This window comes from Tursiops truncatus, chromosome 5 (assembly GCF_011762595.2).
Source record: "Tursiops truncatus isolate mTurTru1 chromosome 5, mTurTru1.mat.Y, whole genome shotgun sequence".
Lineage (NCBI taxonomy): Eukaryota > Metazoa > Chordata > Mammalia > Artiodactyla > Delphinidae > Tursiops > Tursiops truncatus.
The window spans coordinates 104,907,206-104,931,241 of NC_047038.1; the positions used below are offsets into that span (position 1 = coordinate 104,907,206).

The 24,036-nt window shown below is 39.7% G+C and overlaps 1 protein-coding gene across 1 annotated transcript in view; it reads left to right on the top strand.

Annotated features, from left to right (window-relative positions):
- The window catches only part of DCHS2 (dachsous cadherin-related 2), a 162,461-nt gene that overhangs the window by 124,237 nt on the left and 14,188 nt on the right, over nucleotides 1–24,036 (top strand). Inside the window, exons 16-17 of the mRNA XM_073804674.1 lie at nucleotides 8,337–8,548; nucleotides 11,590–11,741. Coding sequence (XP_073660775.1) covers nucleotides 8,337–8,548; nucleotides 11,590–11,741 — 364 coding nt within the window. The remainder of the gene's footprint in view (nucleotides 1–8,336; nucleotides 8,549–11,589; nucleotides 11,742–24,036) is intronic.

A 24,036-nucleotide genomic window follows, 5' to 3' on the forward strand; every position in this document is an offset into this window, starting at 1 on the left:
ATTATAATTTTCCCACCCCATTTGAATCCCTAAAAAATGCGTTATTTAGTTTTACTTTGATTTAAACATCATAATAGAATTATGTTGAATGAACTCCTCTATGGCTTGATTTTTTGCTCAACATTTTTACTATGATGTGTAGTGCATAAGCCATTATGAACACATTAAGGAAGAATAGCAAAGAATGATATGTACCTGCTGCCAAGGCTATAAAATAGAATACCACCATTATCACCTATGCTCCCTTTGGGCCCTTTTGTGATTGCACCTTTTCTCTCCACTGCTCCAGGCTGATTAATGCCAAGACTTCAAGGATAATCATCTCCTTGTGACTTACAGTAAATGTATTCCTACAAATAGGAATATAGTAAAAGCATTGATTTTGCTTTGAAATTTACATAAATGGATTCATACTCTATGTATTCTATTGATATTGTTTTTTAAATTCAAAGTTAGAATCATCCATGTTAATGTGTGTAGCTGGGTTCTTTAATTTTCATTGCTTTACGGTATTCTATTGTAAGTCTATATCACAACTTATTTAGCCATGTGCTGTTGATGGACAGCAAGGTTTCTCTGTCTGGGGATATAATGAACAATCTTGCATGTGTCTTCTGGTGCACATGTAAGGAGTTCTGTAGGCCCTAGAGTGTAGGATGGGCATGTATCTCAGAGGGTGCCTATGTTCAGCTATACAGATAGTGCCAAATTGTGTTATGAAGTGGTTCATCCGACTTTATATTCCACCAGCATTGAATGAGAACTGTCACAGTTGTCCATGTCCTACTTTCTATTGCCAATCTGGTGGGTGTGAAATGTTATCCCACTGTGGTTGTAACTTACATTTCCCTTAGTACGAATATATTTGAGCATTTTTTCATAGTTTATTGACTATTTCTGTTTTCTTCTATGTGAAATGCATATTGATATCTTTTGCCTATTTTTCTGCTAAGTTTTTTGTGTTTTACTTGTTGAAGTGTAAGGATTTTTAATATATTTTTATTAGTGTTTATCCTTTGTTTTTTGTTACAATTTTTTTTTAATAATTTGTGACTTGTCCTTCACTCTCATTAAGGCACGTTCTGAGTTTAACGTTAGAATGAATCAGTCTTATTTTATGATTTGCCTTTTTTGTAGGCTGTTTAAGAAATTCTTCCCCACCATGAGATCATGAAGATATTCTCACATTGTCTTTTAAAATTTTTATAGTTTTCCTGTGTTTCACATTTATATCTTTAGTGCATCTAGGATTGATTTTTGTGTTTTATGTGAGTTAGAGATAGCTTTTCTTTTTTTTTTTTCCTTTCTTCTCCTCTCCTCTCCTCTTCTCTCCTTTCCTTTTCCTTTCTTGTTTTTCAATCAGGACTCCCAGTTATTCCAATGGCCTTATTACCATGTGATCTACAGTACCAGCATGATCGTACATCATGCTTCCTGACTCTATTGGACTCTCGACTCTTTTCCATTCTTCTCTTTGTCTATCCACACATTGACACCACACTGTCTTAATTACATTTGCTTTATAAATCATCATATCAAGGAAGCAGCAACCCCACAATATTTACCCCATCTTCAGATTCTTCCTCATGAGTATATTAGCTGTTATTGTCTATCTGGCTCTAATATAAAGCATTGTATCCACTTGTTAAGTTTTACACACACACACACACACACACACACACACACACACACGCCTATTGGGATTGTTTTTCCATGGAAAGGATATTTATTCATGAATTTTGGGATTATATACAGCTGTTCACACCTTCATGCATGTAACCCATATAACTATGGCATACACATTTGATTTCAGGTGGAACCTTACCCTAATTAACAACAACAACAACAACAAATCTCAAAAAAAAATCATATAGCTCCAATCTAGAATTTAAGTAACTTAATCATCAGGCCAAAGTGTCCGTCTTTTAAATCTCACAAAGTCCTGCATAGCTATGCATTGTAGGTAATAATCATCTATGAAAACTTTTCTTGATTGACTTTTAAAAAAATTATTGTAAGAACATTTAACATGAGATCTACTCTCTTGATACATTTTAAGTGCACAAAACTGTATGTTAACCATAGGCATGGCGCTGTGCAGCAGAGCTCTAGAACCTGCTCATCTTGAATGAGGCTTCATTTCCCACTAACCAGCAACTTCCTGTTTCCCGTGCCCCTACCCCTGGCAACCACCATTCTACTCTCTGCTTCTGAATTTGACTACTTTAGATACCTCACATAAGGGGAATCAAGTAATATTTCTTTTTTCTGTGATTGGCATATTTCACTAAACATATGTCCTCAAGGTTCACCCAGGTCATATATGGCAGGATGTTCTTTGTTAAGGCTGAATAATCTGTCATTGTGGGTATACACCACATTCTCTTTATCCATTCATCCACCAATGGACATTTAGGTTGTTGGAATTTCTACTGGAATTATATTAATTCTAAATACCAGTTTGGGGAAAATGTGTATCTTTACAGTATTATCTTCGAATCCAGGAATAATATGGAAAATCACACCAATTACTTGTTAATAATTTAATAAAATTACTGTTTCTTTAATAATTGTAATAAAGTTTTTTCTATAGCATATTTCTTGCTAGATTTAGCCTAAATATTTTATACTTCTTGCTGAGGTAAATGAAAATAATGCTTTTTCTATTTTTTTTTAAAGATTTTTTTGATAGGGACCATTTTTAAAGTCTTTATTGAATTTGTTACTATATTGCTTCTGTTTTATGTTTTGGTTTTTTGGCTGTGAGGCATGTGGGATCTTAGTTCCCCGACCAGGGGTCGAAGCTGCACCCCCTACACTGGAAGGTGAAGTTTTAACCACTGGACCGCCATGGAAGTCCCCAAAAATGTTTTTTCTGACAGTGTTGGTGTGTACACTTGAAATTAGCTTTTATATTTTAATTTTGTATCTAGCAAACTTATAAACTCTTATTGATTCTGATATTTTTCTGAACATTCAACGTATACAATCATCTGGGAATGACCATTTTTCTCTGTTTGTTGGAAGTTATATAGTTTTTTCTTTCTTTTAATGGTTAGCCTAGGTATTTTTGTTTTGTTTTGTTTTGTTTTTTTGCGGTACGTGGGCCTCTCACTGTTGTGGCCTCTCCCGTTGCGGAGCACAGGCTCCGGATGCTCAGGCCCAGCGGCCATGGCTCATGGGCCCAGCAGCTCCGCGGCATGTGGGATCTTCCCAGACCGGGGCACGAACCTGTGTCCCCTGCATTGGCAGGCGGACTCTCAACCACTGCGCCACCAGGGAAGCCCTAGCCTAGCTATTTTGACATCTACAATTAAAGCCTAACATTAATCAATATCGTGCTCCTAAATAATATACGAGACTTAGAATTCTTTATCTTCTAATATCCCTTTTCCAATTTATAAGATTTTTTGACCACAATTTTAGTTCTTTCAGATTAAGCATTATTAATATTTTAAAATTTACCTGCTTCTTTTCTACTCTCTTTGCTAACTGTTCTTTCTTCCATCTCAGACTTTCCTCTGGAATCATTTTACTTCTACCTAAAGTACATCCTTTTGTGAGAGTCTGTTGCAGTAAACTCTCTCCCATTTTAGTTGTCTAAAAAAGTCTTTAATATTTGTTTTTAAGAGATATTTTTGCTGGGTTTAGAATTCCAGGTTCATAGTTATTTTCTCTTATCATATTTAAGATATTACCCTACTGTCTTCTGGTTTCCACTTGTTGCATTAAGAAGTCAGCTGTTGATCTAAATACCACTTATTTGTACCTTTCTTTGGAACTCCAGTTAGACAAATATTGGGGTCATATCGCTCTCTCCTACATCTTTTTCAAATTTTTCATCTCTGTGTGCCTCTTTTCTTCAGCTTAAGGAACTATACTTTTCATTTCCAGAGGTTATCTTGGGTTCTTTTTCAACTCTTTTTGGTGTTTTAAAAAAATAACCTTTTGTTCCTTGCTAATGCTTCCAACCTTCTTTTTTATATATTTAAATATTTAATAATTACATATTTTGTGTCCAATAATTTCTGCATCTTAAGTCTTTGAAGATTTATTCTGCTATCTATGGATTTGCAGGCTGTCATTCATGGTGCCTTGCTTCTCTGTGATTTTTGTGCTTGTTAACTGTAAGCTACTCCATTGTCCTGGAAACTTTTTCTTTGAGGATTCTTTGAAGCCTGAGTTGAATTTTTTCCCTAAAGGGAAGATGTGTTTTTGATTCTGCAAATCACCTAGACACTCATTAAGCAAAGCTGATGTAATGGCTTACATAATTTTGGGGAATTTAAATATATATATATATGATAGTATAGCTACCATAAATTCAGGTTTAAGCTAATGAATTCTCAGCAGAGACTTTTTCTCTCTTTCATCTGACATCAAGGTCAAGAAAAGCAAGTTTCTGTGCATTCATTTTTAATTTTTTTTTGATATTAACCACTAATTTGGAACATATGTAGCCTTTAGGTTTACAGCTTTATTTTGGTTTTCCTATTGGATCTTTCACCTTTTGTGGGTTCAGGCTTCTTCCCTTGTTTTCCACACCCTGTGCAGTTATCAGAAGTGAATCTCAAGGAAGAGGTTATGTTAAAAACCCTTAGAACAAAAACAAGCTTTTAGTGCTTGCTTGCCTCCCTGAATGACTGTTTTCATTTATTTTTTTTTTCCTCTGAGGATTCCTTACTACTGTAGCAACTCAGTAATGCATTTCAACAAACACACACACACACTCACAATTTATCAAGCATTTTAGTTGTTTTTATGATGAGGATTGTTCCAGTCTGTAGTTTACCATACTTTTGTCAAGAAACATTTCTAAGAATCTTTAATTATGATATTAAATTCATCTTTCCTGACACATAATCATTAAATTTGTGTCTAAAGGCATCTAACACAGGTTTTATCAATGTATATTTTTTAAAACATAAGCCAGTTAAAATAGAAAACTGGTATGTATGACAAATCAGTAAACTTGATCTCTAATGTTGCAGTGTAAACAGGGTAAAATGCGAGAAAACCATTTTATTAGTTATTGGTTTAGTAAGTTATGATTAGATGGCTCTCTGATGAGAACTGTGTTTTCTGTCCAGTTGTGCCCGAGTGTGCCCTGTTCCATAGTCACAAACCACAGGTTTACTTTTGCATCTAAACTTCTTGTCACTATAACTTAAAAACATCTACTACTCACTGTTTAAACCAGAAGGAATTTTGGAGCTTGACTATTTTACTAACATTGTCTATGTAAATAACAGATGGTGGTTTTCATTCCATTATTTGGTAGATTAACATAAAACAAAATGATCAAACTTTCAGTGTTTCAAGGACGTAGCTTTAGAGCAGAGAGTTTAAAAGCTTTTGGATAACATAAATGTTTATCACGTTCTGCTTTGGGCATATACATATATGTGCGCACAGTTTGTAATTGACTGAAGTAACTCACTTATGCTATCAAACATTGAGTATTTGAAGAATCTAAATCTCATTTTGATGTGTACTTAAAACTTGGACAAAAGCTGTACAAGTTCATATATCAGAAGGAAAATATTACTACAATTTTCTTCTCAAGTTATTAAATAACTGGCATGCTAACATATAAGAATGAACAAAAAGTTGGTATTTGTGAGCCTGTTAGTCTAAGGAAAGCATGGACTTCTGCCCATATATTAGACAGAGCCCAGTAGTACTTTCATCTCACTGGTGACAGTAAATCCTCGATGTCTCTGAGAAAAATATACATAGATCATCCAAGGCAAATTGTGGATCTAGTAGGTGTGCCAGCCTTGAATCATCTCACAGACTGGTTATTGTCTTTTCTATTTGCACAACTTTCACAGCATGTGCCAATTATTATGTCAAAAATAAAAACCAAACAAGGAAAGCATTAGAACTGCAGATGCATTCCAAGTGCAAAATTCCAATTATCAAAGCCTAAACACAAGCCTTTTATTAGAAAATCCACTTTGATCTGCACTGTAATTGGCACACTTTCTACCAAGTGACACTGGCAATTTAGTGTTGTGTTTCACTTTATTTTTCTTTACTAATAGTAACAGAACATGGTAGCAAGCTGAATGCCCTGTTTGGTGGAGACAGAGCTCCAGATGAGAGCTTTGGGTCCACCTAGACTGGGGCTTCTCTGCTCAGCTCTTGTTCCACAGAGACTTCTAAAAACCATATTCTTTCATTAGCAGCTCATCAGCATGCATTTTAATGATTCTTCAGCTGCCAATCCTTAAATCTACTCTAAATTTGCTAAGAGGGGTTTTAGTAACATCTGACCATGGTTTGTAAAAGTAATTTGGTTTTCTGAATTGACAACTAAATCTGATGACAATAAATGAATGTGAATTTATGAAGTTTTAAATTTGGCAGTATAGTGAGTTCTTCATATAGTATATAAATATTTATTTTTTCTTAATAACAGAAGCAATAAAATCCCCCCAAAACACTCAATGCCAAAGTTAGACTTATTAGAACAGGATATGATTACTATTAGCATCCAGGTAGGTACATGATAGCCTGAAGTTTCCTTGGCCTACGTTGGTTCTCTAGGGGGACTGGTTCAGATAGAGCAATCAGAACTGTGGCTTCCAGGTCATATTTCCAGAAACTGTACAGGTTCTTTCACCAGAAGAGCAAATTTTAATAGTCCATAGCTATTAAATGTTCTCCTTCTACATTCAGAGCTTACACAGATATTAAATCTGTATCTGCTGATGGAGGGCGTGAGAGACACATGCACTGTGTCACTCTCCCAGCAACCCTATGGAGCCATTATGCATATCCCCGTTTTACAGAAGATGAGACTCAGCTTGACAGAAGCTGAGTCACTTACTACAGGTCACAAGCTTAGTAGTGGGGGAGCTAGGTGCTTTACCTAAATGAAGCAGCCAGGGCTAGGGTTTAGGCTTGGTTTCAGGTTTCTCAAACTCCAAATCAGTACGCACTTCAGCAGACTCCACTCGACGGAATTTCTGACATTGAGAGCTAAGTAAATCATGACAGTGGAATAATAATAACAATCAATTCAGTAAGAAATTTAATTGCAAAAGGGAAGAAACAAAACAGAGTAGAAACTAGAGAAGGGAATTCTATCAGGGGAGGAATTTTCTTAATCTGGGGAAAAACCTGTGTAGGGCATAAACCTCAAGGCTCAGTTTCCCTCACCTGGTTCTACTTGTTACCTGGGGGTGTAACAAATATTACTGGGTGCTTCCATGTGCCAGAACCTGAGCTAGGGATTTGGGAGATGGTGATGTAAGAGATAACCATCCTCACCTTGTGAATCTTCTAAACCAAGAGGAATAACTCGGCAGAACTAGGTGAGCAAAGACCTTGCAGGCACTTTTGGAGAGTCTGTTGGGGGCAGACGTGGTGATGGTACAGGGCTGGGTGGTCTGGAAAGAACCCTGAGGATGTACAGAAGTGGGGACAATTCCAGGTGGATGGAAAAGCCTGCAGGACAACTCTGAAGTGAGCGTTTGAGGAACAGAACATGTATGAGTCTTACAGCCAGAGCAGACAGAGCAAAGGGGAGAAAGAGAAGAGTGAGATTTCTCAGGTGGGAGAGGCTGGAGCAGGTGGTCCTGGGGAGGCTAAAAATGCTGAACTTCATCTTAATTGCTGTGGAAGCCAATCAAGGGTTTTATGCAGGACAGTCACAGTGTTGTTTTTTATTATTTAGTTCAGAATGGGAACTGGTTGAGTGGGGAGGCCAATTAAGTAAACTAACACAGGGGACAAGGTGGGAAATGCTGGTGGCTTGGAGGAGGGCAGCAGCAGGGAAATGGAGAGGGTGGATTCAGGAGATGTTTGAAAGGTGGACTTTGCAGACATGGGCTAAATATGGAGACAGAAAGATGACTTAAGAGAAAGCGCCCAGATTTCAGATACTCATGGCTTCTTTCCCTCCTGCATGTCTGAACCGTGTAAATGTCTGCCTGTTCTCACCTTTTTTCACAATGACCCCGGGCACTAGGAAGGGGGGCCCAGCCAGTGGGAGGAGTTGAGGGACAGGTAAGCGTGTGAGCATATGGGTCAAAGGTGATTTGAGACTTTTTAAATAAAATAATTTTCTGGGCTTCCCTGGTGGCACAGTGGTTGAGAGTCCGCCTGCCGATGCAGGAGACACGGGTTCGTGCCCTGGTCCGGGAAGATCCCACATGCCGCGGAGCGGCTGGGCCTGTGAGCCATGGCCATTGAGCCTGTGCATCCGGAGCCTGTGCTCCGCAACGGGAGAGGCCACAACAGTGAGGAGCCCGTGTACCGAAAAATAAAAAATAAAATAAAATAAAATAATTTTCCTTTTTTTTCTCTCTCTCTGGAAATAAAACTAGGAGAACTCACTGTGCAAGAACCCAAGTTTCTGGATTTTGAAGTCAGAAATGAAGTTCAGCTCATCGTTTTAGCTGAAAGTAGGGAGCATAGAGCCTACAGCAAAGTAGCAGTCTTCATCCAAGATGTGAACGATCATCCACCATGCTTTGGGCAAAGCATTTACCAAGTATCAGTGTCTGAGGGCCAGTTCTACGATGCTCACATCATACAGGTAACAGAAATGTGTTGTGTGTGGGGGAGTGTGAATTAAATTTTAAATCTTTCCTTGGCATATACAATATTTGATGCAGTGGATGGAACTTTAGGTTGAAGGAAGTCTGGAGTTTCTGAGCTCACTCTCCTTCCCCCATCCATTTCGTGCTCGGTTAGACCCACCTGCTTTCTCTAGGGCCCCCGTAGAACACTAGCAGGGAATCTAGAGGGGCACAAAAAGCAGCTCACCTTACACATGTGTACAATTCAGTGGGGAAGTCAGAAGACTAAGTATACAATTTAAATGCAAATCACTAATGTTATAATAGAAGTGTATGTTGAATGTCATGAGACAAAAGAGGAGGCACAGACTGTTCCTGGAGGAGAGTGTCAGTCTTCATGAAGAATGAGGTTTGCACTCAGTCTTAAAGGGTAAGCAGGCATTTGCCAGGTGGAGCTGCAGCCAGATGAGCATGGCGGCAGCACAGACACATGGAAGGGGCCCCTGGTTTGGGTTTGCAGGTGTCTCATGTGAAAGTCATAGATCTGCTGTTTCAAGCCCAGCCCTATCTTGGGACAAAGCCCCATGCTCTGAAAAAAGAGGGTCTGTTCACACGGCAGTCTTCTTGTTCAGGCTCCAAACCCACCCATCCTTGATAGACTCTACCTGCTTCGGGGACTGGTGCCCATTTTCACCTTTCCCTTCAAGGTTGAACCGATGTTTTGAATTCAAGAACCTGGACATTACAACACCTACAGGCTCTTGGGAATCTGCACAGGAAACGGGTATAAACCCCCATCCTGACAGTCAGCAGCCTAGTGGGACATTCCCTTTGGCCTCTGTAACCCCACTCCCATGACCCAGCACCACATGACTTTCTCTCTGTGGTAGATGGAGGCAGGGATCCAGGTGATCCCCTAGGTTACTGTGCAGCTACCTTCACCTGAACATATAGAGACACTTTCCTTTGATTCCTGCCCAGTTCAGATGCACACGTTCGCCTCTGACGGTGCAAACAAGACCAGTAGAGGCTCAGCTGTCTTGGAGTTTTAGCTCTGTGCTCCCCACATGGTCCAGGATTCCCGAGATTTCCTACATTATTTCTGCCCATTTATTTTGTATGATTGGAACTTAATTGCTCCAGGTTCCAGCCTGTTCCAGAAGTGCTGCACCTTTACTCTAGCCATGACAGAGATGCTTGAGAGGAAGGTGAGGAGGTAAAGGCGTTCTCTTGTTCAGCCCCCGCACCCCCAGTGATGCCTGTTCAGCGGGGATCATGGATGCCTCCAGCGCCACTGTGGGACCTGCTTGGTCACAGAGGACTCCTCCCTGGGGCGCTGGTGCATCATGCTTTGTCGCACATGCTAACCTGGACAGAGATAGACCACTCATGTGGAATATGTGAAGGTGAGGGTCCCATTAAAGCCCATGTACACGTGACAGGGAGAGAGCCTGACTTGCCAGTGGTTCGGGTGATAAAACCTTCGAGAAGGCCCAGTCAGAGACGGATACAAGGAACTTTGTTCTTCGTATTTTTAGATCATTTAGTTTCCAGGAAACTAGAACTGCCATTTGCCTGTATCCTGTTCAGATAGACAGGAATGTAGAAGGCTCTGGAGTTCTTGCTTTTTGCTACCACACTGCCTACACACCCTCCTTTTGGTTGCAGCCCCACAAACTCCCTTTAGGAACTGACCCTCCTCTGCCAGGTGCAGTCTTGATGGGACTGTCAGTCAAAGTGGTGACCTCCCCCCCACCCCACCCTGACACAAGGTGCTGTCAACTGCCTCGGTCCCATAGAGACTTTCTCTCCCTGGAATTTGAATCTTGGGTGGTAGGACACCAGACAGAGACATAGTAGGGGTGATTTGTCTTGATGGCAACAGCTCAAAGAAGCTGTGCCTTAGAGCTGTTCAGGTTCTTGTGCTTCACCTGGGCGCTGTCTTTCTGCTATGTTTCTTTCCTGATGAAATTGGCCATAGTGGATTTGTGTTGCTGGCATCCAAAGACCCTAACTGATATGCCTCCTGGGAGGCCTACTCTCTGTAACTCATTTAAGTGTACGGCCTAGGGGACATGATGGACTTTATTCTGATGGTATGCAGATAAGTTTCTCTTCCTTGTGATCTCGAAGGGAGCTGTCTGTTGCTGCCTTTCTGTACCAAATAGCTGGTGTGTGCCCTCTGATGAGGTCCTGATGAGGTTCTGGATCCCCTGACAACTCTGGCAGCAGTGTGAAGGATAGATTGAAAAGGAAGGGAGTTACAAGCAAAAACCTACCAGGATATCAGTACAGTCACCCAGGAGAGAGATGACAGGGAATGGGAGCTCAGGCCAAGGCTGAGGGGCCTAGAAGATAAAAATAAATAGAAAGAGGGACTTCCCTGGTAGTCCAGTGGCTAAGACTTCATGCTCCCAATGCAGGGGGCCTGGGTTCGACCCCTGGTCAGGGAACTAGATCCCGCATGCCACAACTAAGAGATTGCATGCCACAATTAAAGATCCCGCATGCCACAACTAAAAGATCCTGCATGCCGCAACTAAGACCCAGCACAGGCAAATACATAAATAAATAAATATTTTTAAAAATAAATAGAAATTAATCTGTCAGCTTGTTCTTAAACAAGATCTTGAATCCACTGATAGAATTAGTTTGTGATTAAAATGTAAAGCAGACGAAATAATATATCTCCATGGAGAGTGATGCAGAACTTTTGTTTTATCTTCAACACTAGTACTTGGACAACTCATCAAATAAATCACCAGGACCTAACTTTGTTAGCACTAAATCTAGGTTTTGTTTCATTTAGCGCAAAGCATGCAATACTCCTACTGAAAATTACTTGGAAATCCTTTCAATGAATCTTCAGAATAGTCTTCTCACCCATTATTCACTTTAATATAAATGTAAGCTTCAGCCATGGCTAATATTCCTTTGGTCATTGTCTTTAAAGTGTGTTTGACCATGTGATTCTTTCATAATGCATTTCTCTGAATAAAAGGCTTAACCCATTCTGCAGATTCAATCCTTACCTAACGGAGGAGTTTCTTCCTCACAGGTTTTTGCCACAGACCAGGACAGTGGGACAAACGGCCTCATCGAGTATTCTATTCTCTCCAGCAACCAAGTACAAGCGTTCCAGATGGACACACTGAGCGGTGTGCTAACAGCAAGTGCAGTTCTGGATTATGAGTACACCAGAGCCTACAGGTTTGTCCAAGACTCAGATCCGTTTGACCAGCTATTCTGCTTTGTTGCCCCACAGTGCTTACCCTGCAGGCCTCTTTGAGTAAAAGCACACCCGTAAAGTTGGACGACTTCGGGAAGAAAACCTAAGAAACTGTGAACCTTGTTTGTCTCTGGGGAAGTGGTCACTTGGGAAGCCTGGGGTCAAAGAGATGCTTGACTTCCTCACCATGCATTTCAGTCTGCCTTGTATTTGTATGTTCTTCCGAAAGACCATGCCCAGACAGTGTTTCTTTTAATCCTCACGGTCACCTCCAGAGAAGTTCAGTGAGGCCTTTTCTCACTCACTAATGAGACAAGGGACATGCAGTGTCTCACTCAGGGTTACAGAACCATTTAACCATGAATCATGGTCTCACTGCCAGGTGTTCTAATGCCAAATCACACTGTTTCCACCCTACAAGCTACAGAGCAGACCTTCTATTGAGGGAAAAAACAGGAATACAAGATACCTGAGTGTCAATATTCTCCTAGGCCAGACTACTTACATGTTATATGAAGAAAGTGCAGTGTGTTCCTGTGGTTGAGTAGCAAGAGCCAATTAAAATGGGATCTGTTGCTGGGTGGACTGGATTAATTTAACTCTGAAAAACTTCCCAACTCTAAACGCTTGATTGTTTAGTTCTTTTTGTTTAATATATTTCAAAATATTACTTCAAAGGTATTTTAAAAGTTTAGTTTAAGACCTTACTCTGTGTTAACTAGTATAATTTTTTCAGGATTATTTTAGTGTAATCAATTGTCATGATACTTACTATATAAATATATTAAAATCAATTGTATAAATATGTTATAACCTATTCCTGCTACATTGTATCTATAGTAATTTTAAGTGTAAAGCTTTTTTTTTTCTCTCCATAGATGACTGCAGGTAAATCTCAGCCTAGTTGCCACCTGAGTGATTACAAATTCAGAGATTCTTGAAGGTCTGCTATGTTCCAGGAACTAAGCATTTCCTGATTGCAATGACTTTCTGTTACAATGTTCTTATTCAATGGAGCATAATTAACAATTAAATTTAATTCCTTTCAGCATTTTCCTATTTGAGTCACACTTTCAACGTTCCCATTTCCAACATTTAAATTGGTCCCAATATTTAAAAGCTCCCCTCTCCAATTCCTCATGAATTTAAGCTGGGAGAAGCAGGAACTGAGAGAAGATGAAATCTGCACACACTGCCACAGAGAGACTCAGAGGCAACCACACTCATGCTCACACACACACACACACAGTCTCCACTGTCACCGAGGCAAGGGAACATTTTGAACCCCCTGCCTCTCCGGGTTTTCCCCCTTCCCTCCCCCCTTGTGGCTTCTCTGCCTTTTTAGTGCTTTTCCTGATATTTAAGGCAGTGAGAAAAATAGGAGGATTTTCCCCAGCCTGCTATACCTTTAGTGAATGTTTTGGAAAAGATGTCATTTAGCATTTAATTTTTGTTTTTAACTTTTGAATTTTGCTATTTTGTCTGACACAGGAAGATATTCCCAATTCTAGCCCTCTCTTTTACAGTATAAAATGAGGAGGAGGAAGATATTGTCAGTTGTGATTCTACTCAATATAAATGCATTAAATAATTTTTAGTTCTCATATTAAGCCACATATAGGAAAACTCAGTGGACAGACTATGAAAAATTAGTTCTTTAGTTCTGTCTGGCTGATATTTCTGAATTTTATAAACTATTTACCAAGCATGAGACTGGGGATATAAAGACACATGAAACAGTTCTTGTTTTCAGGGAACTCGAAAACCGAGTGCCCTGATAACCCATGGCAGGAAGCATAGTAATAATCACAATACGTGCCATTTATGGAGCACCTGTTTTACCGGTTGAATTCTCATAACAGACTTAAGATCTACAGAGTGAGGAAACTGAAATTCAGAGATGTAAAGTCTTTTGCCAGGAATAGGCAGCCAGTAAATGTAGAACTGAGATTCTTGCCTGTGTGAATGGTCATAGTAGGGCTTCTTACTGTATCATGTGAATGAATCTTTAGAGTATATACCTGTATGTTTACAAAAACAAAACAGAAAAAACACTTTAGAAACTTAAAATAGTAATATAAAATAAGTTCCAACTCACAGTTGTGAAATAACACATGTCTAGTTGTGAGCATGCAGAGATGGGATTTGAATCACTGTTCTCCACTGCTTGAGTTATAATTGATGGGGTGAGATTTATCCCTGCTTAAGTTGGTAATCGATATTCATGTAAGTCTTATAAAACTTTAGGGCCAAGATTTAGTTAGTCTTTTCAGGGACTTTAAATAAAAATGAGAAACAAAAAAGCCCTAGGCAAATTTAAATGTTTAAAAATTCACTTTCTGTAGCATAAATATTCAAGGTCAAAGAGCAGTTATTGCCAGGAGCAATGCTAAATTCATACACTCCATTGAACACTCATTATGACTGTGAGAGAAAAAATAAAAAGCAATTATATATACAAGGTAGGAAATGGGCTGAAATGTTAATTGTCTTTTCCAAAATACATGACTCATAAGCAGCAGGGCTGGGATTGGAACCTCAGTCTGTTGAGTCCCCATGGAAAATGGAATAAAGGCTTTCCAGGCAAGAAGCATGAGGAAGGACATGGACACGTGAAAGTGTTTGGTATATTTGGAAATAACAAGTGGTACAGTGCACCTGAGAAGCACTTGAGTGTGGGATTATAAAAAAGAGGCTGGGGGTGTGGAGGAATAGGAGGAAGATAGTCAAAATGTACAAACTTCCAATAAGATAAGTACTGGGGATGTAATGTACAACATGATGACTATGGCTAACACTGCTGTAAGATATATAGGAAAGTTGTTAAGACAGTAGGTTCTTAGGGTTCCCCAACACAAGGGGAAATGTAGTTTTCATGGTTTTTTTTTTTTGCATCTATGTGAAATGATGGATGTTAACTAAACTTATTGTGGTAATTATTTCACAATATATGTAAGTCAAATTATGCTGTACACCTTAAACTTATACAGTGCTATGTATCAATTATATCTGAATAAAACTGGGGGAAAAATCTCAGTCAGTGATGTGAAAAACGAAACAAAGCAACAACAAAAAAAGAGTCTGGTAGGTCACAGGCACATTTTTGAGAAATTTATATGCCATATACTGGAAATTGTACTCTATTCTGTAGGCTATATAAAAGTGTAAGCAGTTGAGTGCATGCTAAGATCTTTATTTTTAAGGACATCTGGTAATGGTTGTCTTGCAAGACAGAGAACCAGCATCAGACAGACCAGTTAAGCTAGACAACAGCTGACAAAGATCTATTATGTGGATGAAGCTGTGAGGATGGGAGGAGAGGACATACTTACTAGTTGACTCAGATACGGAGTCCATAGGAACATGGTGATCAGTTGAATTTATTCAACAAGGAAAGAGATAGAAAATGCTTCTGAAGTTTCCACATAGGAAAGGCGGGAAGAATAGATTGGGATTGGGATTTTTTTTCTGGGCATTTTGAGTTTGAAGGGCCAGTGCAAGAGCAAAAGTAAAGATACTCCTTTGGCAATTAAAAATAATGATCTGGAACTCAGGAAAGAGATCTTCATTCAGGATTTAGACTTGGGCTTCATCCAGGGAAAATGTGTAAAATGGAATTACCTAGGACGCTATGTGAAATGAGAATTTGGGGGATTATCACCACTTGGGGGCCAGACAGAGCAAAAGCAGCCAGCAAGATAGATTCAGGGACTACAAACATCAGAACAGAACCTGGAAAAGGGGGTTTTGTGGAAACCAAGAGGAAAGGTTGACTGTACGAAAGAATAAGCTTTCAGAATTTGTTTGGATTAGAATCTGCAAAAGTACTCCTTAATGTAAAAAGTTTGCAAGGAATATACTTCTCCCAAATTGTTTCCTAACAAGATAAAGTACACACTGTTGTATTTGCAGGTTAATTAATATAAAACAGTGAAGTTAACTTAAAACTCCAGTTAACAGATTGATTTTCTTTTTTTTTAAATAAGAGAAAGAGGGACATTTTATGATAAAAGAACTAATACAGGCAGTGTACAGTAGCCATAAACTTTTACATACCAATCAACAGTAGAGCCAAATACATAGAACAATATCATATTTTTTTGTTTTGCTGCGATGATATTTTCTTTTTAACATCTTTATTGGAGTATAATTGCTTTACATTGTTGTGTTAGTTTCTGCTGTATAACAAAGTGAATCAGCTATACCCATACATATATCCCCATATCTTCTCCCTCTTGTGTCTCCCTCCCACCCTTCCTGTCCCACCCCTCTGGTCACAAAGCACTGAGCTGATCTCCCAGTGCCCTGCGGATGATTCCCACTAGCTATTTTACATTTGGGACTGTATATATGTCAATATCATTCTCTCACTTTGTCCCAGCTTGCCCTTCCCCCTCCCTGTGTCCTCAAGTCCATTCTCTACGTCTACATCTTTATCCTTGTCCTGTCCCTAGGTTCTTCAGAACCTTTTTTTTTTTTTTTAGATTCCATATACATGTGTTAGTATACGGTATTTGTCTTTCTCTTTCTGACTTACTTCACTCTGTATGACAGACTCTAGGTCCATCCACCTCACTACAAATAACTCAATTTCCTTTCTTTTTAATGGCTGAGTAATATTCCACTGTATATATGTGCCACATCTTCTTTATCCACTCATCTGTCGACAGACACTTAAGTTATTTCCATGTCCTGGCAACTGTAAATAGTGCTTCAATGAACATTGTGATATATGACTCTTTTTGAATTATGGTTTTCTCAGGTATATGCCCAGTAGTGGGATTGCTGGGTTGTATGGTAGTTCTATTTTTACATTCTTAAGGAACTGCCATACTGTTCTCCATAGTGGCTGTATCACTTTACATTCCCACCAACAGTGCAAGAGTGTTCCCTTTTCTCCACACACTCTCCAGCATTTATGGTTTGTAGATTTTTGATGATGGCTATTCTGAAAGGTGTGAGGTGATACATCATTGTAGTTTTGATTTTCATTTCTCTAATGATTAGTGATGTTGAGCATCCTTTCATGTATTTGTTGGAAATCTGTATATCTTCTTTGGAGAAATGTCTGTTTAGGTCTTCTGCCCATATTTGGATTGGGTTGTTTGTTTTGTGATATTGAATTGCAAGAGCTGCTTGTATATTTTGGAGGTTAATCCTTTGTCAGTTGCCTCATTTGCAAATATTTTCTCCCATTCTGAGGGTTGTCTTTTCGTCTTGTTTATGGTTTCCTTTTATGTGCAAAAGCTTTTAAGTTTCATTAGGTCCCATTTGTTTATTTTTGTTTTTATTTCCATTTCTCTAGGAGGTGGGTCTTGCTGTGGTTTATGTCATAGAGTGTTCTGCCTATGTTTTCCTCTAAGAGTTTAATAGTGTCTGGCCTCACATTTAGGTCTTTAATCCATTTTGAGTTTATTTTTGTGTATGGTGTCAGGGAGTGTTCTAATTTCATTCTTTTACATGTAGCTATCCAGTTTTCCCAGCACCACTAAATGAAGAGGCTGTCTTTTCTCCATTGTATATTCTTGCCTCCTTTATCAAAAATAAGGTGACCATATGTGCATGGGTTTATCTCTGGGCTTTCTATCCTGTTTCATTGATCTATATTTCTGTTTTTGTGCCAGTACCATACTGTCTTGATTACTGTAGCTTTGCAGTATAGTCTGAAGTCAGGGAGCCTGATTCCTCCAGCTCCACTATTCTTTCTAAAGATTGCTTTGGATATTTGGAGTCTTTTGTGTTTCCATAAAAATTGTGAACTTTTTAGTTCTAGTTCTATGAAAAATGCCACTGGTAATTTGATAGGTATTGCATTGAATCTGTAGATTGCTTTGGATAGTACAGTCATTTTCACAATGCTGATTCTTCCAATCCAAGAACATGGTATATCTCTCCATCTGTTTTTATCATGTTTAATTTCTTTCATCAGTGTCTTATAGTTTTCTGCATACATGTCTTTTGTCTCCTTAGGTAGGTTTATTCCTAGGTATTCTTTTTGTTGCAATGGTAAATGTGAGTGTTTCCTTAATTTCTCTTTCGGGTTTTTCATCATTAGTGTATAGGAATGCAAGAGATTTCTGTGCATTAATTTTGTATCCTGCAACTTTACTAAATTCATTGATTAGCTCTAGTAGTTTTCTGGTAGCATCTTTAGGATTCTCTATGTATAGTATCATGTATGTGCAATCAGTGACAGCTTTGCTTCTTCTTTTCTGATTTGGATTCCATTTATTTCTTTTTCTTCTCTGATTGCTGTGGCTAAAATTTCCAAACCTATTTTGAATAATAGTGGTGAGAGTGGGCAATCTTGTCTTTGTCCTGATCTTAGAGGAAAAGATTTCAGTTTTATACCATTGAGAACGATGTTTGCTGTGGGTTTGTCATACATGGCCTTTATTACATTGAATTAGGTTCCCTCTGTGCCTGCTTTCTGGAGAGTGTCTATCATAAGTGGGTGTTGGATTATGTCAAAAGCTTTTTCTGTATCTATTGAGATTATCATATAGGTTGTTTTTAAAATATCTTTATTGGAGTATAATTGCTTTACATTGTTGTGCTAGTTTCAGCTGTATAACAAAGTGAATCAGCTATACATATGCATACATCCCCATATCTCCTCCCCCTTGTGTCTCCCTCCAATCTTCCCTATCCCACGCCTCTAGGTGGTCACAAAGCACAGAGCTGATCACCCTGTGCTATGCAGCTGCTTCCCACTAGCTATCTATTTTACATTTGGTAGTGTATATATGTCCATGTCACTCTCCCACTTCGTCCCGGCTTCCCCTTCCCCTTCCCTGTGTCCTCAAGTCCATTCTCTACGTCTGTGTCATTATGCCTGTCCTGCCCCGAGGTTCTTCAGAACCATTTTTTTCCTGATTCCATATATATATCATATGGGTTTTATCTTTCAATTTGTTAGTATGGTGTATCACATTGATTTGTGTGTATTGAAGAATCTGTGATAAACCTCACTTAATCATGGTGTGTGATCATTTTAATGTGCTGTTGGATTCTGTTTGCTAGTATTTTGTTGAGGATTTTTGCATCTATGTTCATCAGTGGTATTGGCCTGTAGTTATCTTTCTTTGTGACATCTTTGTCTGGTTTTGGTATCAGGGTGATGGTGGCCTCGTAGAATGAGTTTGGGAGTGTTCCTCCCTCTGCTATATTTTGGAAGAGTTTGAGAAGGATAGGTGTTAGCTCTTCTCTAAATGTTTGGTAGAATTTGCCTGTCAAGCCATCTGGTCCTGGACTTTTGTTTGCTGGAAGATTTTTAATCACAGTTTCAATTTCAGTGCTTGTGATTGGTCTCTTTATATTTTCTATTTCTTCCTTGTTCAGTCTCAGAAGACTGTGCTTTTCTAAGAATTTGTCCATTTCTTCCAGGTTGTCCATTTTATTGGCATAGAGTTCCTTGTAGCAATCTCTCATGATCCTTTGTATTTCTGCAGGTCAGTAGTTTCTTCTCCTTTTCATTTCTACTTCTATTGATTTGACTCTTGTCCCTGTTTATCATTTTGTTTATCTTCTCAAAGAACCAGCTTTTACTTTTATTGATCTTTGCTATTTTTTCCTTCATTTCTTTTTCATTTATTTCTGATCTGATATTTCTGATTTCTTTCCTTCTGCTAACTTTGGGGTTTTTTTGTTCTTCTTTCTCTAATTGCTTTAGGTGTAAAGTTAGGTTGCTTATTTGAGTTTTTTCTTGTTTCTTGAGGTAGGATTACATTGCTATAAACTTCCCTCTTAGATTGCTTTTGCTGCATCTCATAGGTTTTGGGTCATCGTGTTTTCATTGTCATTTGCTTCTAGGTGTTTCTTTTATTTATTTATTTTTTTTGCGGTACACGGGCCTCTCACTGTTGTGGCCTCTCCCGTTTGTGGAGCACAGGCTCTGGATGTGCAGGCTCAGTGGCCATGGCTCACAGGCCCAGCCGCTCCGTGACATGTGGGATCTTCCCGGACTGGGGCACAAACCCGTGTCCCCTGCATCGGCAGGTGGACTCTCAACCACTGCGCCACCAGGGAAGTCCTGTTTCTAGGTGTTTCTTGATTCCCTCTTTGATGTCTTCACTGATCTCTTGGTTATTTAGTAGTGTATCATTTAGCCTCCATGTGTTTGTATTTTTTGAGGTTTTTTTCCTGTAATTGATATCTGGTCTCATAGTGTTGTGGTCAGAAAAGATACTTGATACAATTTTAATTTTCTTAAATTTACCCAGGCTTGATTTGTGGCCCAAGATATGTGCTATCCTGGAGTATGTTCCATGAGCACTTGAGAAGAAAGTGTATTCTGTTGTTTTTGGATGGAGTGCCCTATAAATATCAATTAAGTCCATCTTGTTAAATGTGTCATTTAAAGCTTGTGTTTCCTTATTTATTTTCATTTTGAATGATCTGTCCATTGGTGAGAGTGGGGTGCTAAAGTCCCGTACAATTGTGTTACTGTCGATTTCCCCTTTTATGGCTGTTCGCATTTGCCTTATGTATTGAGGTGCTCCTATGTTGGGTGCATATATATTTACAATTGTTTTATCTTCTTCTGGGATCGATCCCTTGATCATTATGTAGTGCCTTTCTTTGCCTCCTGTAATAGGTTTATTTTAATGTCTATTTTGTCTGATATGAGAGTTGCTACTCCAGCTTTCTTTTCATTTCCATTACATGGAATATCTTATTCCATCCCCTCATTTTCAGTCTGTATGTGTCCCTAGGTTAGAAATCGGTCTCTTTTAATTTTATTTATTTATTTATTTATGGCTGTGTTGGGTCTTCATTTCTGTGTGAAGGCTTTCTCTAGTTGCGGCAAGTGGGGGCCACTCTTCATCGTGGTGTGCAGGCCTCTTACTATCGCGGCCTCTCTTTTTGTGGAGCACAGGCTCCAGATGCGCAGGCTCAGTAATTGCGGCTCACAGGCCTAGTTGCTCTGCGGCATGTGAGTCTTCCCAGACCAGGGCTCAAACCCGTGTCCCCTGCATTGACAGGCAGACTCTCAACCACTGTGCCACCAGGGAAGCCCAGAAGTGGGCCTCTTTTAGACAACATATATACGGGTCTTGTTTTGTATCCATTCTGCCAGTCTATGTCTTCTGGTTGGAGCATTTAATCCATTTACATTTAAGGTAATTATCGATATGTATGTTCCTATTACCATTTTCTTAATTGTTTGGGGTTTGTTATTGTAGTTCTTTTCCTTCTGTTGTGTTTCCTGCCTGGAGAAGTTCCTTTAGCATTTGTTTTAAAATGGTTTGGTGGTGCTGATTTCTTTTCACTTTTGCTTGTCTGTAAAGGTTTTAATTTGTCTATTGAATCTGAATGAAGTCCTTTCTGGGTAGAATAATCTTGGCTGTAGATTTTTCCCGTTCATCACTTTAAATATGTCCTGCCACTCCCTTCTGGCTCCCAGAGTTTCTGTTGAAAGATCAGCTGTTAACCTTATGGGGATTCTCTTGTATGTTATTTGTTGCTTTTCCCTTGCTGCTTTCAATATTTTTTTCTTTGTATTTAATTTTTGATAGTTTGATTAATATGTGTCTTGGCATCTTTTTCCTTGGATTTATCCTGTATGGGATTCCCTGTGCTTCCTGGACTTGATTGACTATTTCATTTCTCATATTAGGGAAGTTTTCAACTATAATCTCTTCAAATATATTCTCAGTCCCTTTCTTTTTCTCTTGTTCTTCTGGTTCCCCTATAATTCAAATGTTGGTGTGTCTCTGAGGGTGTCCTCTATTCTTTTTTCTTTATTCTGCTCTGTGGTAGTTATTTCCACTATTTTATCTTCCAGGTCACTTATCCGTTCTTCTGCCTCAGTTATTCTGCTATTGATTCCTTCTAGAGAATTTTAAATTTCATTTATTGTTTGCTCTTTAGTTCTATGTCTGTGTTAAACATTTCTTGTATTTTTTCCATTCTATTTCCAAGATTTTGGATCACCTTTACTTTCATTTCTATGAATTCTTTTTCAGGTAGACTGCCTATTTCTTCTTCGTTTGTTTGGTCTGGTGAGTTTTTACTTTGCTCCTGCATCTGCTGTGTATTTCTCTGTCTTTTCATTTTGCTTAACTTACTGTGTTTGTGGTCTCCTTTTTGCAGGCTGCAGGTTCATAGTTCACGTTGTTTTTGGTGTCTGCCCCCAGTCGGTAAGGTTGGTTCAGTGAGTTGTGTAGGCTTCCTGGTGGAGGTGACTTGTGTCCATGTTCTGGTGGATGAGTCTGGATCTTGTCTTTCTGTTGGGCAGGACCATGGCTGGTGGTGTGTTTTGGGGTGTCTGTGACCTTATTATGATTTTAGGCAGCCTCTCTGCTAATGGGTGTGGCTGTGTTCCTGTCTTACTAGTTGTTTGGCATAGGGTGTCCAGCACTGAAGCTTGCTGATCCGGTCTTAGCGTTGAGACGGAGGTCTCTAGGAGACCTCTCGCCAATTGATATTATGTGGGGCTGGGAGGTCTTTGGTGGCCCAATGTCCTGAACTCGGCTCTCCCACCTCCAAGGCTCGGGTCTGACTCCTGGCCAGAGCATGAAGACCCAGTCAGTCACACAGCTCGAAGAACAGGGAGGGAAAAAAGTAATAAAATAAAATGAAATAAAGTTATTAAAACAAAAAATAAAAGAATATGTTATTAAAATAAAAACTAATAAAAAAGAAGAGAGCACCCAAACCAATAAATAAATCCACCAATGATAACAAGTGCTAAAAATTATATAAGATAAGCATAAAAATCAGAAACTAGTCAGTTGCATATAGCAAACCCCAAGTCTACAATTGCTCCCAAAGTCCACCACTTCAATTTTGGGCTGATCTGTTGTCTATTCATGTATTCCACAGATGCAGGGTACATCAAGTTGATTGTGGAGATTTAATCTGCTGCTCCTGAGGCTGCTAGGAGAAATTTCCCTTTCTCTTCCTTGTTCGCACAGCTACTGGGGTTCAGCTTTGGATTTGGCTCTGCCTCTGCATGTAGGTCGCCCTCTGGCATCTGTTCTTAGCCCAGACAGGAGGCGGTTAAAGGAGAGACTGATTAGCAGGCTCTGGCTACTCAGGCTGGCAGGAGGGAGGGGTATGGAATGCAGGGTGAGCCTGGGGTGGCAGAGGCCAGCATGATTTTGCAACAGCCTGAGGCATGCTGTGTGTTCTCCCAGGGAAATTGTCCCTAGATTATGGGACCCTGGCACTGGTGGGCTGCACAGGCTACCAGGAGGGGAGGTGTGGATAGCAACCTGTGCTCGCACACAGGATTTTTGGTTGGCTGCAGCAGCAGCAGCCTTAGCGTTTCATGCCTGTTTCTGGTGTCTGTGCTGATAGCCACGGCTTGTGCCCACCTCTGGAGTTCATTTAAGCAGTGCTCTGCCTTCTGTGGGCAGACAGGGTAGGAATCCCGTCTCCTGGCACACCTTGAAACAATGGTCTCTTGACTCTTAGGCACTTCCAAAATTTTACTGGACTCCCTCCTTGTGAACTGTGGCACACTAGCTCCATTCAGGCTGTGTTCATTCAGCCAACCCCAGTCCTCTCCATGGGATCTGAGCTCCGAAGCCTGAGCCTCAGTTCCCAGCCCCAACCCACACCAGCGGGTGAGCAGACAATCCTTTCAGGCTGGTGAGTGCTGGTTGGCACCCATCCTCTGTGCGGGAATCTCTCTGCTTTGCCCTCCATACCCCTTTTGCTGTGCTCTCCTCTGTGGCTCCGAAGCTTCCCTGCCACCACCCCGCCATCTCCACCAGTGAAGGGGCTTCCTAGTGTGTGGAAACATTTCCTCCTTCACAGCTCCCTCCCAGAGGTGCAGGTCCCCTCCTTATTCTTTTGTCTCTGTTTTTTCTTTTTTCTTTTGCCCTCTCCACGTACGTGGGGAGTTTCTTGACTTTTGGGAGGTCTGAGGTCTTCTGCCAGCATTCAGTAGGTATTCTGTAGGAGTTGTTCCACATGTAGATGTATTTCTGATGTATTTGTGGGGAGGAAGGTGATCTCCACATCTTACTCTTCCACCATCTTGAAGGTCTCTCAGGCTTAATATTTTTACCTTCTTACATCCAATTCTGTCTTTGTATTCATAGCACTATTCATTTAATCAATAATCAGTGTTTACATAAAATGAGTATATAGGTGTTTACTTCAGAGCCAGGTCATACTGTATAATTATATTTCCTTCCTTACCCTCCCCCTTATCCCCAGCATTAATGATTATCTTTGGGTTTTGCTCACCTGATGTGCTATATCCATGTACTTAATTCCTTGTAAATATTCCATTAGCTCTGTCAGACATGCCCACTTATCTTT